Genomic DNA, 12,127 nt, shown 5'->3' on the forward strand with positions numbered 1-12,127 from the left:
CCACATTCTCTTCATACTATCTTTAGTATTAACTGGCTATTGAGAAACTGTCCCACTTTTCAAAAGGGCCAATCCTTAGCCATCACATATCTGCCTTTTAATTTTGCTCAGAAAACTTTTCCATGCCCCATAGAGGAGTACCACTTTTAAACAACTCCTTGCACTTTAAGAATATAATATTTTATTAACTCTGTGATCTGCCACTTATCTTTTATGATTAATTAACTCAGTTTGGGTAAATTGATCAAACGTGTAAAAATCACTCCTGTATTCTATATATTTGGATGTGTGTTTGAATTTTCATGTATATATATTGAATTCTATTCAATTTAATAAACATACATCATTTATCTATTGTGTGCCACAAAATAGTGGTTAAAAAGGCAAAATATCCTTCCTTCTGTATTCTCCCATCCATCCTATTTCTTATATATAATCTATTCTGATATTATGTATGTGTATGTATTATATATGTATGTATGTATCTATAGATGAATCTATTTAACTGAATAGCATAATTGAGCAATATTTCTTTTTCATTGTGTGTGGTTAGCCTCCTAACCTCTTATATTATTATGTATTTCACTTAGGAGACTGAATCATGTTCTAAGACTCTATTTAATTAATAGAGAACCTCAGTATTTACTTATGTCAATCCTTTCATCTGTACCTTTTTAGGACATCATCTATAATCCTGGGGAATGTATATTTGTCTCCATATTTTAGAGTCCATTTGATATTAGCATTGTACAAATCATTAAATACATTTGTAGCTGGATTTTGGGGGAGTTTTTTAAGGAAATATATACACATATACACATGTAAATATGCATCATATATACATACATAAACACTTATATAAGCACATATTTTCATTTGTTTAAGTTTATTTATATATTTATATGATAATGTTTGAGGAAAGAATTTAGGGCTACATTTCGTTCTATGGAGTTACGTGTTTTTAAATCAGTTTTTCTGAAAGAGTGAGATTTTATACTCCTTATATCTCTCAGTGTATGGTACATTATGAATATGTGAAAGGGTGTAGACAATAATCTGCACATGGATATCTATTCCTTTTCTTTTCATAGAAGATAACTATGTTGCATATATAAGACATTCTCATAAAGAATTTATAGTGATGAGAAAGTAGAATATGATATAGTGCTAATTAACTTGGTCCTTTTAAATTTTTTTTGGTTAAAAGTGTCATCCTTGATAATGCCCATTTCTTTTAACATTTTCCCCTGTTTGAGATATCTTAAAAAGTAATACCTGAGTGCTTTTAAAATTGTGCTGCATCCATCATGTAGACAATATCTTATTTAAATAATTTTACTTAGAGTGGCTTTCAAGATGTAAATATTTCATGGGGGGAGAAAGAAAAGGGGGAAGATACTATATTGTACCCCTAATAATCTTCCTGAACCTTTAGAAAATTGAATATTCTATACGGTTCAAACATAGTCTACCTAGATTCTTGATTTTTGGCATAAGATGCTAAGATCTATGATTAATGGCCATTCATTTCTATAATGCTTTCCCAGATATTAACTTATTTAGTTTTTATAACTGTCTTCTGAAGGAAATAATGAAAGCACTATTGCTTCTCTTTTAAATATGGGGAAATTGAGGTTCAGTCTGGTTAAGTATTTCATCTAGAGTTACATAATTAGTAAATGATATTTATGACTTAAATACAAGTTTTCTGATTCAATAGCTAATATTTTCTCTACTTTGTCATGTATAATGGCTAAACTGTGAGCTTCCTGAGGGCAAAGGCTGATGCTTCTTTGCCAATTTCATTATTAAGAACTCATTGCAATAAGGTGTTTTTATATACCAATTATTGAACTTAATTAACGTTGTATCCTTCCTGTCTTTTGCCATATCCCCAATGAATACCATACATTTGGACAGGCTCATACATTTGTCATACAGTTGTCAAACAGCCATGAATATAGTATTTCTTCATTTGAAAACTATTTGTTCATATTGTTGAATCATCTGTTAGAAAAAGAGATTTTGTCATTATATTTTTCTATCAATTCTTTTTATAACTTGGATATCAGAGATTTTTCAGAGATATTCTCATTAATATAGTTTTTGTTTTATTTTCCCAGTTAACCATGTTTCAATTCTTATTCAAATATTGATTTTGCATTGTACATTGGTATATTACTGATATCATCAACTGTCTTCACTAATTGATACAGACCTAGAATTCTCCTCCTACCCTTGGTTGTGAAAGGGATCTCCTTACCTTTTTTATTTTTTTTTCATGTTAAGAGCTTTTATATTTAAATTTTGGAATTTATTATCCTATATGGTATAACATGTTGGTGTAAAATTAATTTCTGTCAGACTGTTATCCAGTTTTGCAAAAAGGTTTATTAAATAAGAAGCCTTTAATCTAAACTGGCATTGTTTAGTTTAGTGCAAGACTAGGATACTATGTTCTATTGCTTCTGGATTTTTTATTAGCTATTAGTTTAGAATTCATTACAAAATTGGGGGGGGGGGCAGAACCAAGACAGCAGAGAGTAGACAGTTATTTGTCTGAGCTCTTCCTGGCTTCCCTCAGATCAATAGCAGATCAAGTCTCTGAATGGATTTTGGAGACACAGAACTCGCAAATATTTGGACTATAACAAATTTCCAGCAGAAGATATTTTAGAAGAACTTTAGAAAGGGTATCTTTTAATCGGGCAAGAGGAGGAAAGTGGCCAAGCATAGGTGTAGCTCAGGGACCCAGGGCAAAGTGGCCTCCAGTCTCCCAGGGGAATCTAACAGGAGGCTCATACCCAATCCAGCAGCAATTGCTACTCTTTCCTGATTCAGAAGCCAGTGAATCAGCAGATTAACTGTGAGATATCCAAAGCAACTACAGAAGACAAATAGTGAACCCCTAAACCCCAGCATAATGCAGGATTTGGCAACACCCACCCAGAAAGGGAAGAAAGCCTCCAAGGAATAGTGTAGCTAAATTCCAGAATTATCAGACAAAAATTTTAATTTTGTTGTATTATAGGATAGATTTAGATCTGATACTCTAATGGCCTCTTCTTTTTATTTATTTATTTATTTATTTATTTTTTTAATTAACCTTGAATTCTTTCCAATTGAATTTTTTTTCTGGTTCTAAAAAGTAACACCTTGATAGTTTAATTGCTATGATAGTAAAACTATATTAAGTTAAATAAAACTTTATCAAATAATTTTATATTAATATAGCCCAACTATATTCCTATTAATTATTTCAATCTTTTAATTCTATAAAGTACACTTTGTATTTATTTCAAAAGTCCTTGGTGTGTTTTTAAGGTAGACATACTCTAAAATATTTTATATATTTTGAAGTGATTTTGAAATGTAATTCTTTCCAGTACTCTTGCTAAGGAATTGTTAGTAAGTATAGTAAGGCTGATGGCTTCCTAGTTTTATGTTGTATTTTGCTAGATTCCTGGAGTTATTAATCACATCAATTAAATTTAGTTTACTTTCTAGAGATCTTTAAGTGAATGATACATTTGTTTTTTCTTTGTCTATTTTTATTCCCTTAATTTATTTTTCTTCACTTATTTCTATAACTATCATTTTTGAGACACTATAGAAGGTTACAATAAATATACTTGCTTTATCCCCAATCCTATTACGGAAAGAGTCTTCTCTTGATGTGTATATAGTAATTCTGATTCTTTGTTTAAGAAATATAACATTTGCCATATTAAGAAAAGGTCTGTTCATATCTATGCCTTTCTGGATTATTTTCAAATTATAAATGAATTTTAGATCTAGAAATTTTTTTTAAAACTTCTTTCCACATTTTTATACAATCATTGGATTTTGTGAATTGTTTCGTTGTAAATATTGACTTTAAGTGTTGTTTTCTTAACTTTGCGTCCACTTTACATCCTGACAATCTTTTAAATATGTTGCTATAGACTTTTTTTTTAATATTTCATCAATATTTTTGCATCAATACTGTCTAAAGATAGATTAACTATAGTTTTCTTTTTCTGTACCAGCCACTAAATTGAGTATCAGAATCCTATTTGTCTCATTGACATTTATTTTTAACAATTTATATAATACTTGAGTTAATTGTTTTCTTTTTAATGCTAATGGAATTCATTTATGAATTTGATAGAATTCACTTTTTAATGTTTATAGAATTTACTATATGATTATCATTTTATCCTGATCATAAAATTCTTTTTAAAAAAATTTAAAATATCTAAATCTGAAAAGGAATATTATAGCCATCTTCAATTATTGTTTTACTGTTTTTTCCTCCCTAGAATTTGATCTTTTCCTTTAAGTTTTTAATGTCATAAAATTTAGTGACTATGTATTTAGCTTCCATATTATTCTACAAACATATTGTACCTTTAAGTGTAGTACCATTCCCTGGCTTCTCTCTCTTATACATCTTACTTTATACTGTGGTTTTCAGTAAACAATGATTGCCACTTCTTATTGGAAGCATTAAGTTGCCCATTTTAATGATGCATCACTCTTTAAATCTTATCATTTGCTTTTATTCTTTAGTCTCCCATAATCTCTTGCCTGAAGACCTTGCTTGATAATTTCCTGAAAAAAAAAATTAAGGATATTTTTGGTTAGCTCCCTTTTCTTTCCTTCTCATCCACAAGATGTCATTTTCCATTATCTCTTCTTTTATTCCATCCTCTAATCAGTCAATCAACACATTTATTTAATAATTCCTATTACTTCACACCTCTCAGATTGGCTAAAGTGACAGGAAAAGATAATAATAAATGTTGGAGGAGATTTGGATAATGCATTGTTGGTGGAGTTATGAAATGATCCAGTCATTCTGAAGAAATTTGAAACTATTGCCAAAGGGCTATAAAACTGTACATACCCTTTGACCAGCAATATCACTACTGGTTCTATATACCAAGGCAACTATAAAGGAGGAAAAAGGTCCCACATGTGCAAATATGTTTTAGAAGTTCTTTTTGTGATAGCAAAGAATTAGAAAATGAGTAGATGCTCATTAATTGGGGAATGACTGAATAAGCTGTGATACATGAAGATAATGGAACATTATTGTTCTATAAAAATAATGAACAAGCTGATTTTAGAAAGGCTTGGATGATGCTGAACGAAACAAGCAAAACCAGGAATACATTGCACACAATTACAGCAAGAATGGGCAATCAGCAACTATGAAAAACTTGGTTCTTCTCAATGGTTCAGTGATCCAAAGCAATGGCAATAGACTTTGGACAGAAAATGCCATCTGCATCCAGAAAAAGAACTATGGAAAGTTAATGTAAACCAACTCATGCTATGTTCACTTCTTTTTTCTGTTTTTTGTTTTTGTTTTTTTTTTTCTCTCTCATGTTTTTTTTCCATTTTACTTTGATTTTTCTTTTCTAACATGATTGATAAAGCAATATGTAAAATACATAAACTTATTAAAATGTATAAATACACTTATTAATAAATAAATAAATTTAGTTAAAAATAAATAAGTTGATTAAATAATAAATAAATAATAATTTTTTAATTTATTAATTTTTTAAAAAAACACTTACTATTCCCACCACATGTACTAAGCCCTGGGGATTCAAAGGCAAAACCAATTGCTTGCCTCAGAGCTTACATTCTGATGGGGAGATGACTAAGAATATATAAAACATATCTATTAGAAAAAGTCACTAGAATTTGGGGATACTAAAATATGTCTCCTGCAGAGGGTGGTATTTGATTCTAGTCCTAAAGGAATTCAGGAAAATTAAAGAGATGTGAGGAAGAAAAAAAAAAAAAAAGAACGGAGGACACTGAAACTAAAGCAAAGATGAGATATAGAATGTCAAGTGGAATACATAGCCACTACATCCTAGCTAGATCATAAAATACATGAAGGGAAACAACATGGAGGAACAGTGAAAAGGTTTTGAAGAACTTTAAATGTCCATCAGAGAAGTTTACATTTGATCCTGGATGTGGCAAAGAATCATAAAAAAGAAAATAAGCTATTTAAGGACATCCAGGGGGACAAAGGATGTCTTCTCTCTTAGTCATTGCTGGCAAGATTCTAGCCAGAGTTGGCTTTAAAAGGCTAATCTTTCATCAGAAAGTTAGTCATTTATCCAAGAGCTAATGTGGTTTCAAAAAGGGCTGCTTAACAGTGGATATGTGCCTGACAACTTCAGCAGAAATGCCAGGAGCAAACAAAGCTCTGTAGGCAAAATTCATTGATGTGGACAAGGTCTTCTTGGTTGCATGGAGAAGTTCATTAGTTGTATTGTATGTCAGTTACATGATAGTATGCATGCTAATAGGCAATGTTCTTTTGCTTTCCTAGTCACCAATAGAATGAAGCAAGACTATATGCTTGCTCCCATGCATTTTAGCATGTTCTGTAATGTTTTCTGATGCCTTTAATGAAGACAAAAATGGCATCAGGTCAGTTACTGCAAGAGGTGGGAAGTTATATAACTTGGAATAGCCTGACATTAAAGTGTGCAGCTATCACTGCAGACTGAGGCTGAGATGAAACAGTACAGATCAGTTCTCTGTCACTTGTACTTTGTTTGACCTAAGAATCAACACCAAGGAAACATAGTTTCTCCAGCTACTAGCACTGCACCATCCATGTGGAACCACTGGTCAATGGAGAAAGTTGGAAAGCTGTGGTAAGTTCACTTACCTTGGTAGTATACTTTCCAGGTATGTCCACATTGATGATGAAATGGATGCATATAATGCCAAAGCTAGCTCAGTGTTTGGGAGTCTCTAAAAGAAAGTGGGTGAGAGAAGAGGTATTAGACTGCCTACCAAACTGAAAGGCTGCAGAGCGGCTGCAATGACCTCATTGTTCTATGATTGAAATCTGGACAGTATATCCATGACGTGTCAGGAAACTGAATCACTGAAACAGAATTGTCTTTGGGAGATTCTGAAGGTTACCTGGCAAGATGAGGTCCTGAGGTCCATTCTTGAGCTGAACTTTCAAATTTCAAACTCTCCTGCAGAGAGCACAAGTCCAATAGACTGGCCAAGTTGTTTGAATATCACATGTATATTTACCTAAAAGACTATTTTTATAGGGAACTCACAAGGCAAGTGATCACACAGAAGGCTGAAACAATAATACAAGGACACTCAAGATTTTCCTGAAGAACTTTGGAATAAATTGTGAGATGTGAGAGATCCATCACAGGTCTGTCCAGCATGGTGAGCCAAATCAAAGAAGGTCATGTGCTTTGTTCTATGAGACAAGTGGAATTTCAGTAGCTCAAAAGAAAAGTGAGATGCACAAATTTACTCCTAATGTTCATATGGACTATTGGTGCCTGAACTGTGGTAGGACCTTCTGAGTTTATGTTGTCACAGTCAGAAATATAGACTCCAATATGATAGTGACCTTTTGTTCCTCTTTGAGCATGAAGGACAGTAACCAGCAAAGGCAGCAAAAAACTTATAGATCAAGGGAAAGGATACTGAGATAGTTGAGGGAAGGGAGAAGCAGTTTCATCAAACATACACCTAAGTAAAATCAGCTCAACAGCTCAGTGGAGAATTGAGTAGGGAGAGACTCAAAAAAAGAGACCAGTTACATAGCTCTGGCAACAATTCAAATGAAAGGTGACGAGGTGATTTGTGAGCAAAAAGAATGGGATACATGGATGTCATGGAGGTAGAAAATGACAATGTGTTTAAACAGATTAACTATATGGTAAGAAACCAATAAGATCTGTTTCTAGCACATCCCTGAACATAATATACTCCAATATTTTCTTTACTTAATAATAATTTCTATATAATTTTGTGTGATGCTAAATACTTTGTCTTTCTCATACTTACAATATTTTATTATTTTATCATAAAATTATTGCTTTATGTTAGAGTATTCTATTTTTAGAGTGTTCACTACTGGGCAACATTTTCTAATTTCTGTCAGTTTCCTTTTAATTCTCTCATTTCATTCTTTATCTCTTCAGTTCTCTTTTCACTTTCTAATCACTCATGTGATCTTTCTGGATGATCCTTTTTTTTCCTTGAGGTTCTATTTCAAATTGCTTGAGTTATTTTCTTCTTCTGAGACTTTTTTCCCCCTTAGAAATATTTTACCTAATTTCTTCTTTATATTAGACTTAAACTATTTAATTTTATCTTTTACCTCAGTTCATGGATCAAGACATAATAACTAATAATAGCTAGTGTCTATATAATTTATATAGTGCCTGGTAATATGCTAGCCACATTATAATTATTATCTTATCTGATTTTCACAACAACCCTGGGAGGTAGGTGATGTTACTTTCTGAATTTCACATATGAAGAAACTGAAAAAAAAATTAAGTGGTTTGTCTTAATCACTAATCACTTAATTATTGTCACAGTTAATAAGGGACACATAGGATTTTAATTCAGGTCTTCCTGACTCAAGATCAGAACTCTGTCATTCATACCAATACTTTTTTTTTTTTTTAGCTTCCTCTGACAGTCTTGGAAAAGTGACTGTGACTATCTCCTCCCTCACTCCATATAGTACAGGTGTCATTTTGGATTAGAAGCCCAGGTTCTGGTCTGACTTTTTCAACTCTTGGCCTGTTTGTGAAGTCAGTTTGGCCCAGACCCTGCTTCCTCTCTACTTTGTGAGTTGAGACCCAGAATTGAACCTAGAGCTGAAATTTGGATTTGTCTACTGCCATAAGCAGTAATATTAGCCCCTGTTTCCTGACAGTTTTTCAACAGTAAAGTCAAATTGATCTCATATATTCTCTTTGTATTTTCTTGGTTTGAGATCTAGCTTTCCTAGAACTCCTACACATGAAATTGCCCATAGCTTCTTCAAATATGTCCACAGGTTTTAGGCTGTTTCTTATATGGTTTGGAAATAATGGGAGAGCTAATTGGTATTTTCTCTTTGTTGCCTCTGACTATTCCTCATTCCTGAAAGATTTCTCCAGAAAGCAGAGCTAGAAGACATGATAGAATTTTTTGTGGGAAGTCCCTAGAAAATTATAATATTAATTCTCTACTGTTTCTGCTTAGGGATCTGACGACTTTGGAGAGTGATATGAAAAATGATCTTTTTGATAACAGTGGCATGTTTCACTGGTGTAAATCAGTCCCCTTGGAAAATGTAATTCTGGTAGGTACTTATGCAACAAAACCCTATTGCCTTACCTACTTCTCTAACATTCCAGCCCCTCTCACTTATTTGAAACTAACGGTTTTTATCTTGTCTAGGTTGAAAGTATATCACCAATCATGGGTTTATTCACAATACTGATTAACATGGAAGTCTTGACCAGCTTCATTGTAGATACAGGGCAGTGATACTCTTTATGCATCCTTCTTCCACTCATGAAGATTCACTATATTGATGCTAAACATAGAGAAAATGCAATTGAAGGACAGATTAGAAATCTTAAACTCCAGCTAGTCATTACATTCAGTCTACTCTGGCAGCAGAGATTATAAGCATGTGCCATATGCCCCAGTCCCCTCCTTTTTTCTAAAATGTGCACTTAGATTTCAAGCTGAATTAATATCAAATGACCTGGTTTATCAAGTAAATGTGTTCCTAAAGAGATATTTAACAGTTTGTAAAGTCAATCAATATTAATGTACCAAAGAAACTCACTCTTTAAAATAATCTTCTGTATGATGAAGTAGCATTGTTGTTATTTTTATAATGGCACATACACATCTACACTGCCTTATTCTATGTTTTCTCAGTCTATATTTTCATTTATTGAGTTTCTTAAGTTGGGCATACCTTCCAATCAAGTATGCATAAGGCCTCTGGCCTCTGAGGAAGTATTGCCTCAAAATCAGTCTGAGGTCATAGAAAATGTTTTAAATGATTCTACTTGTGTTCTTGAGCAATTTACCACTTTTTTCTTTGTGTCAATTTCCTCATATGTAAAAAGAAAAATCAGACTAGATGACCTTTAGGATCATTTACAGCTAAGACTTAAAGGATCTTTTGTCATCATACTAATTATGATGCTTATTTTGTGGATTCCCTTTATAATTAATTTCCAAGCAGCAGAAACTAAAAGTATGATTTGACTAATATAGATGAATTATAGAACTTTTCCTTGCATATCTATTTCATCTGTGACTAATTGTGAACCAAATTTTTGGTATTTTTTATAACAAGATTTATTTGACAAATACAGTTAGTTTATACTATTTAAGAAACATATAGATATGTACTGTCAAAAATTATAATTAAAAAATTAATAAAAAAGAAACATATAGATACATGTGTGTGTGTATATATATATATATATATATGTATAGGTGTATATGTGTGTTTACACTATCTATACACACACACACTCACACACACACAACACAGAGCATTCCTGTGGCTTGATGCCATTGTTGTGTCAAGGAGAAGATCCAATTTTGCAAGAGTTTAATCAATATTGGATCAAAACTAGGGAATCTTCCAAACTATAGTGTCAATTGGAACACAGGGGAACTGAGATTAACCTTTTTAGCAAATAATTGTCTCATTGCAAAAGAAATTTCCTTTGAGTAGAAAATCAAGCATGCTTTCAGTGGGAAAGTTGGGTAATTCATTGTAGAACAAAAGAATCCAAGAGGCTAATAATAGGAATTCTATAGCAGGAAGAGAAGTCAAATCTGAAACAGTTATGTCCCTTTTTAGATATGGCTGAACTTTATGAACACTGGACAAGCCCTTGAACCCTCTCTAAACATCTGCTTGCTGATCTATATGATGGGAATCATAGAGTATAGAATTTCAGAGTTTAAAGAAATCTTGTCCAGCCAATCCCCCACAAAAGGATAGCCATGACAACATTCCTTACAAGTGGATTAGCTTCTGCATAGAGCCTTCTAATGAATTGATCTTGGTATAAAAACACCTATCTTGGATGATAGCAATGAGAAAATGTGAGGAAATCAAACTACTAGAATGATAATAATAATAATAATGTGAGCTATTGTTTATTGAATCTGTGGTGTGAAAATTGCACTGTGAGATGTTAGAAGGAGATTCTAAAACCTCTTTGGAGATTTTTGATGTGCAAATGTACATAGAATTATAATAGATCTACTTTTTTTTCTAAATATGATGGCATGGATTGTCCCCCTTTTGGTTGAAGTAGCCTTGTGAATGGGATTGAGTTTCCTTATCTATGCAATTAGAGGATTATGCTAAGTGAACTCTTAAGTGACTATCCTGGGATCTACAGAAACTATTTTTCTTCAGATATATCTATGTCTGTATCTATATCTATAGATAAATAGATTGGTATCTATCTGAGTTTGAACATTGCTTATGTTTGGTTGATGTTAGACTATTTGAAAAATCCATGATTTAGCTATTCTGGGGAATTTAGAGTATAGGAATTCCCTTTACTAATGTAGTTTACAATCCATCTTAGCCTTAGAAAATAAATCCCAGGCAGTTGCTTCAGGAACAGAGAGACAGTGGCTTTCAGAATTCCACTCAGCTAGTATGTATGCATCAAAGGTAGGACTACAACCAAAGTTTTCTGGACTCCAAGCCCAAAATGCTATGCATTTTACCACCCTACCCCTATTGGGGAAAAGGGCAGGGGGTGGGGAAGAAAGACATTTAATCCTGAAAAAATACAATTGTACTTCCATTCACAAAGCACCATTATCTTCAATTCACTAAAGGTTAGCATTGAGAATTAGATAATAACCTTAGTAATATCTAATTAAACTCCTATCATTTTATATGAGGAAGCTAACATCCAGAGAGGTGGTTAGCCCTAGTCACAGTTAACTACAAAACCAGATCTCAAACCTAACTCCTATAATTTCAAATCCAGGGCTCTTCATGCTAAGAAACAGCTTTGTCTCACAGTTTCTCCTGGGAAGCATCTCTAGCTGTGCCTATTAATACCCTGTGCCATGCATCTTGTTTCTAATTGTTTAGTTCTATTCAGAAGAGTAATTGTTGGACTTCAGGCATGTTACATTAAATAGCATTAGAGGCTTCATTATTCAACTTAAAACTAATCTGCTTAGCTAAAAACAATTTTTAAATAGATTTGTTTAAAATTCGGATCATTCATGGTGGACCCCCTCCCTCCAGACAACATGCTTATGTTTCCTTTTGCTGAATATAGGG

At 32.7% G+C, this 12,127-nt stretch overlaps 1 protein-coding gene across 1 annotated transcript in view; it reads left to right on the top strand.

Moving 5' to 3' along the window:
- The window catches only part of KCNU1 (potassium calcium-activated channel subfamily U member 1), a 270,021-nt gene that overhangs the window by 192,942 nt on the left and 64,952 nt on the right, over window positions 1-12,127 (top strand). Inside the window, 1 exon segment of the mRNA XM_074285038.1 lies at window positions 9,037-9,136. Within this exon segment, the coding sequence (XP_074141139.1) occupies window positions 9,037-9,136 (100 nt within the window).

This window comes from Sminthopsis crassicaudata, chromosome 2 (assembly GCF_048593235.1).
Source record: "Sminthopsis crassicaudata isolate SCR6 chromosome 2, ASM4859323v1, whole genome shotgun sequence".
Classification (NCBI taxonomy): domain Eukaryota; kingdom Metazoa; phylum Chordata; class Mammalia; order Dasyuromorphia; family Dasyuridae; genus Sminthopsis; species Sminthopsis crassicaudata.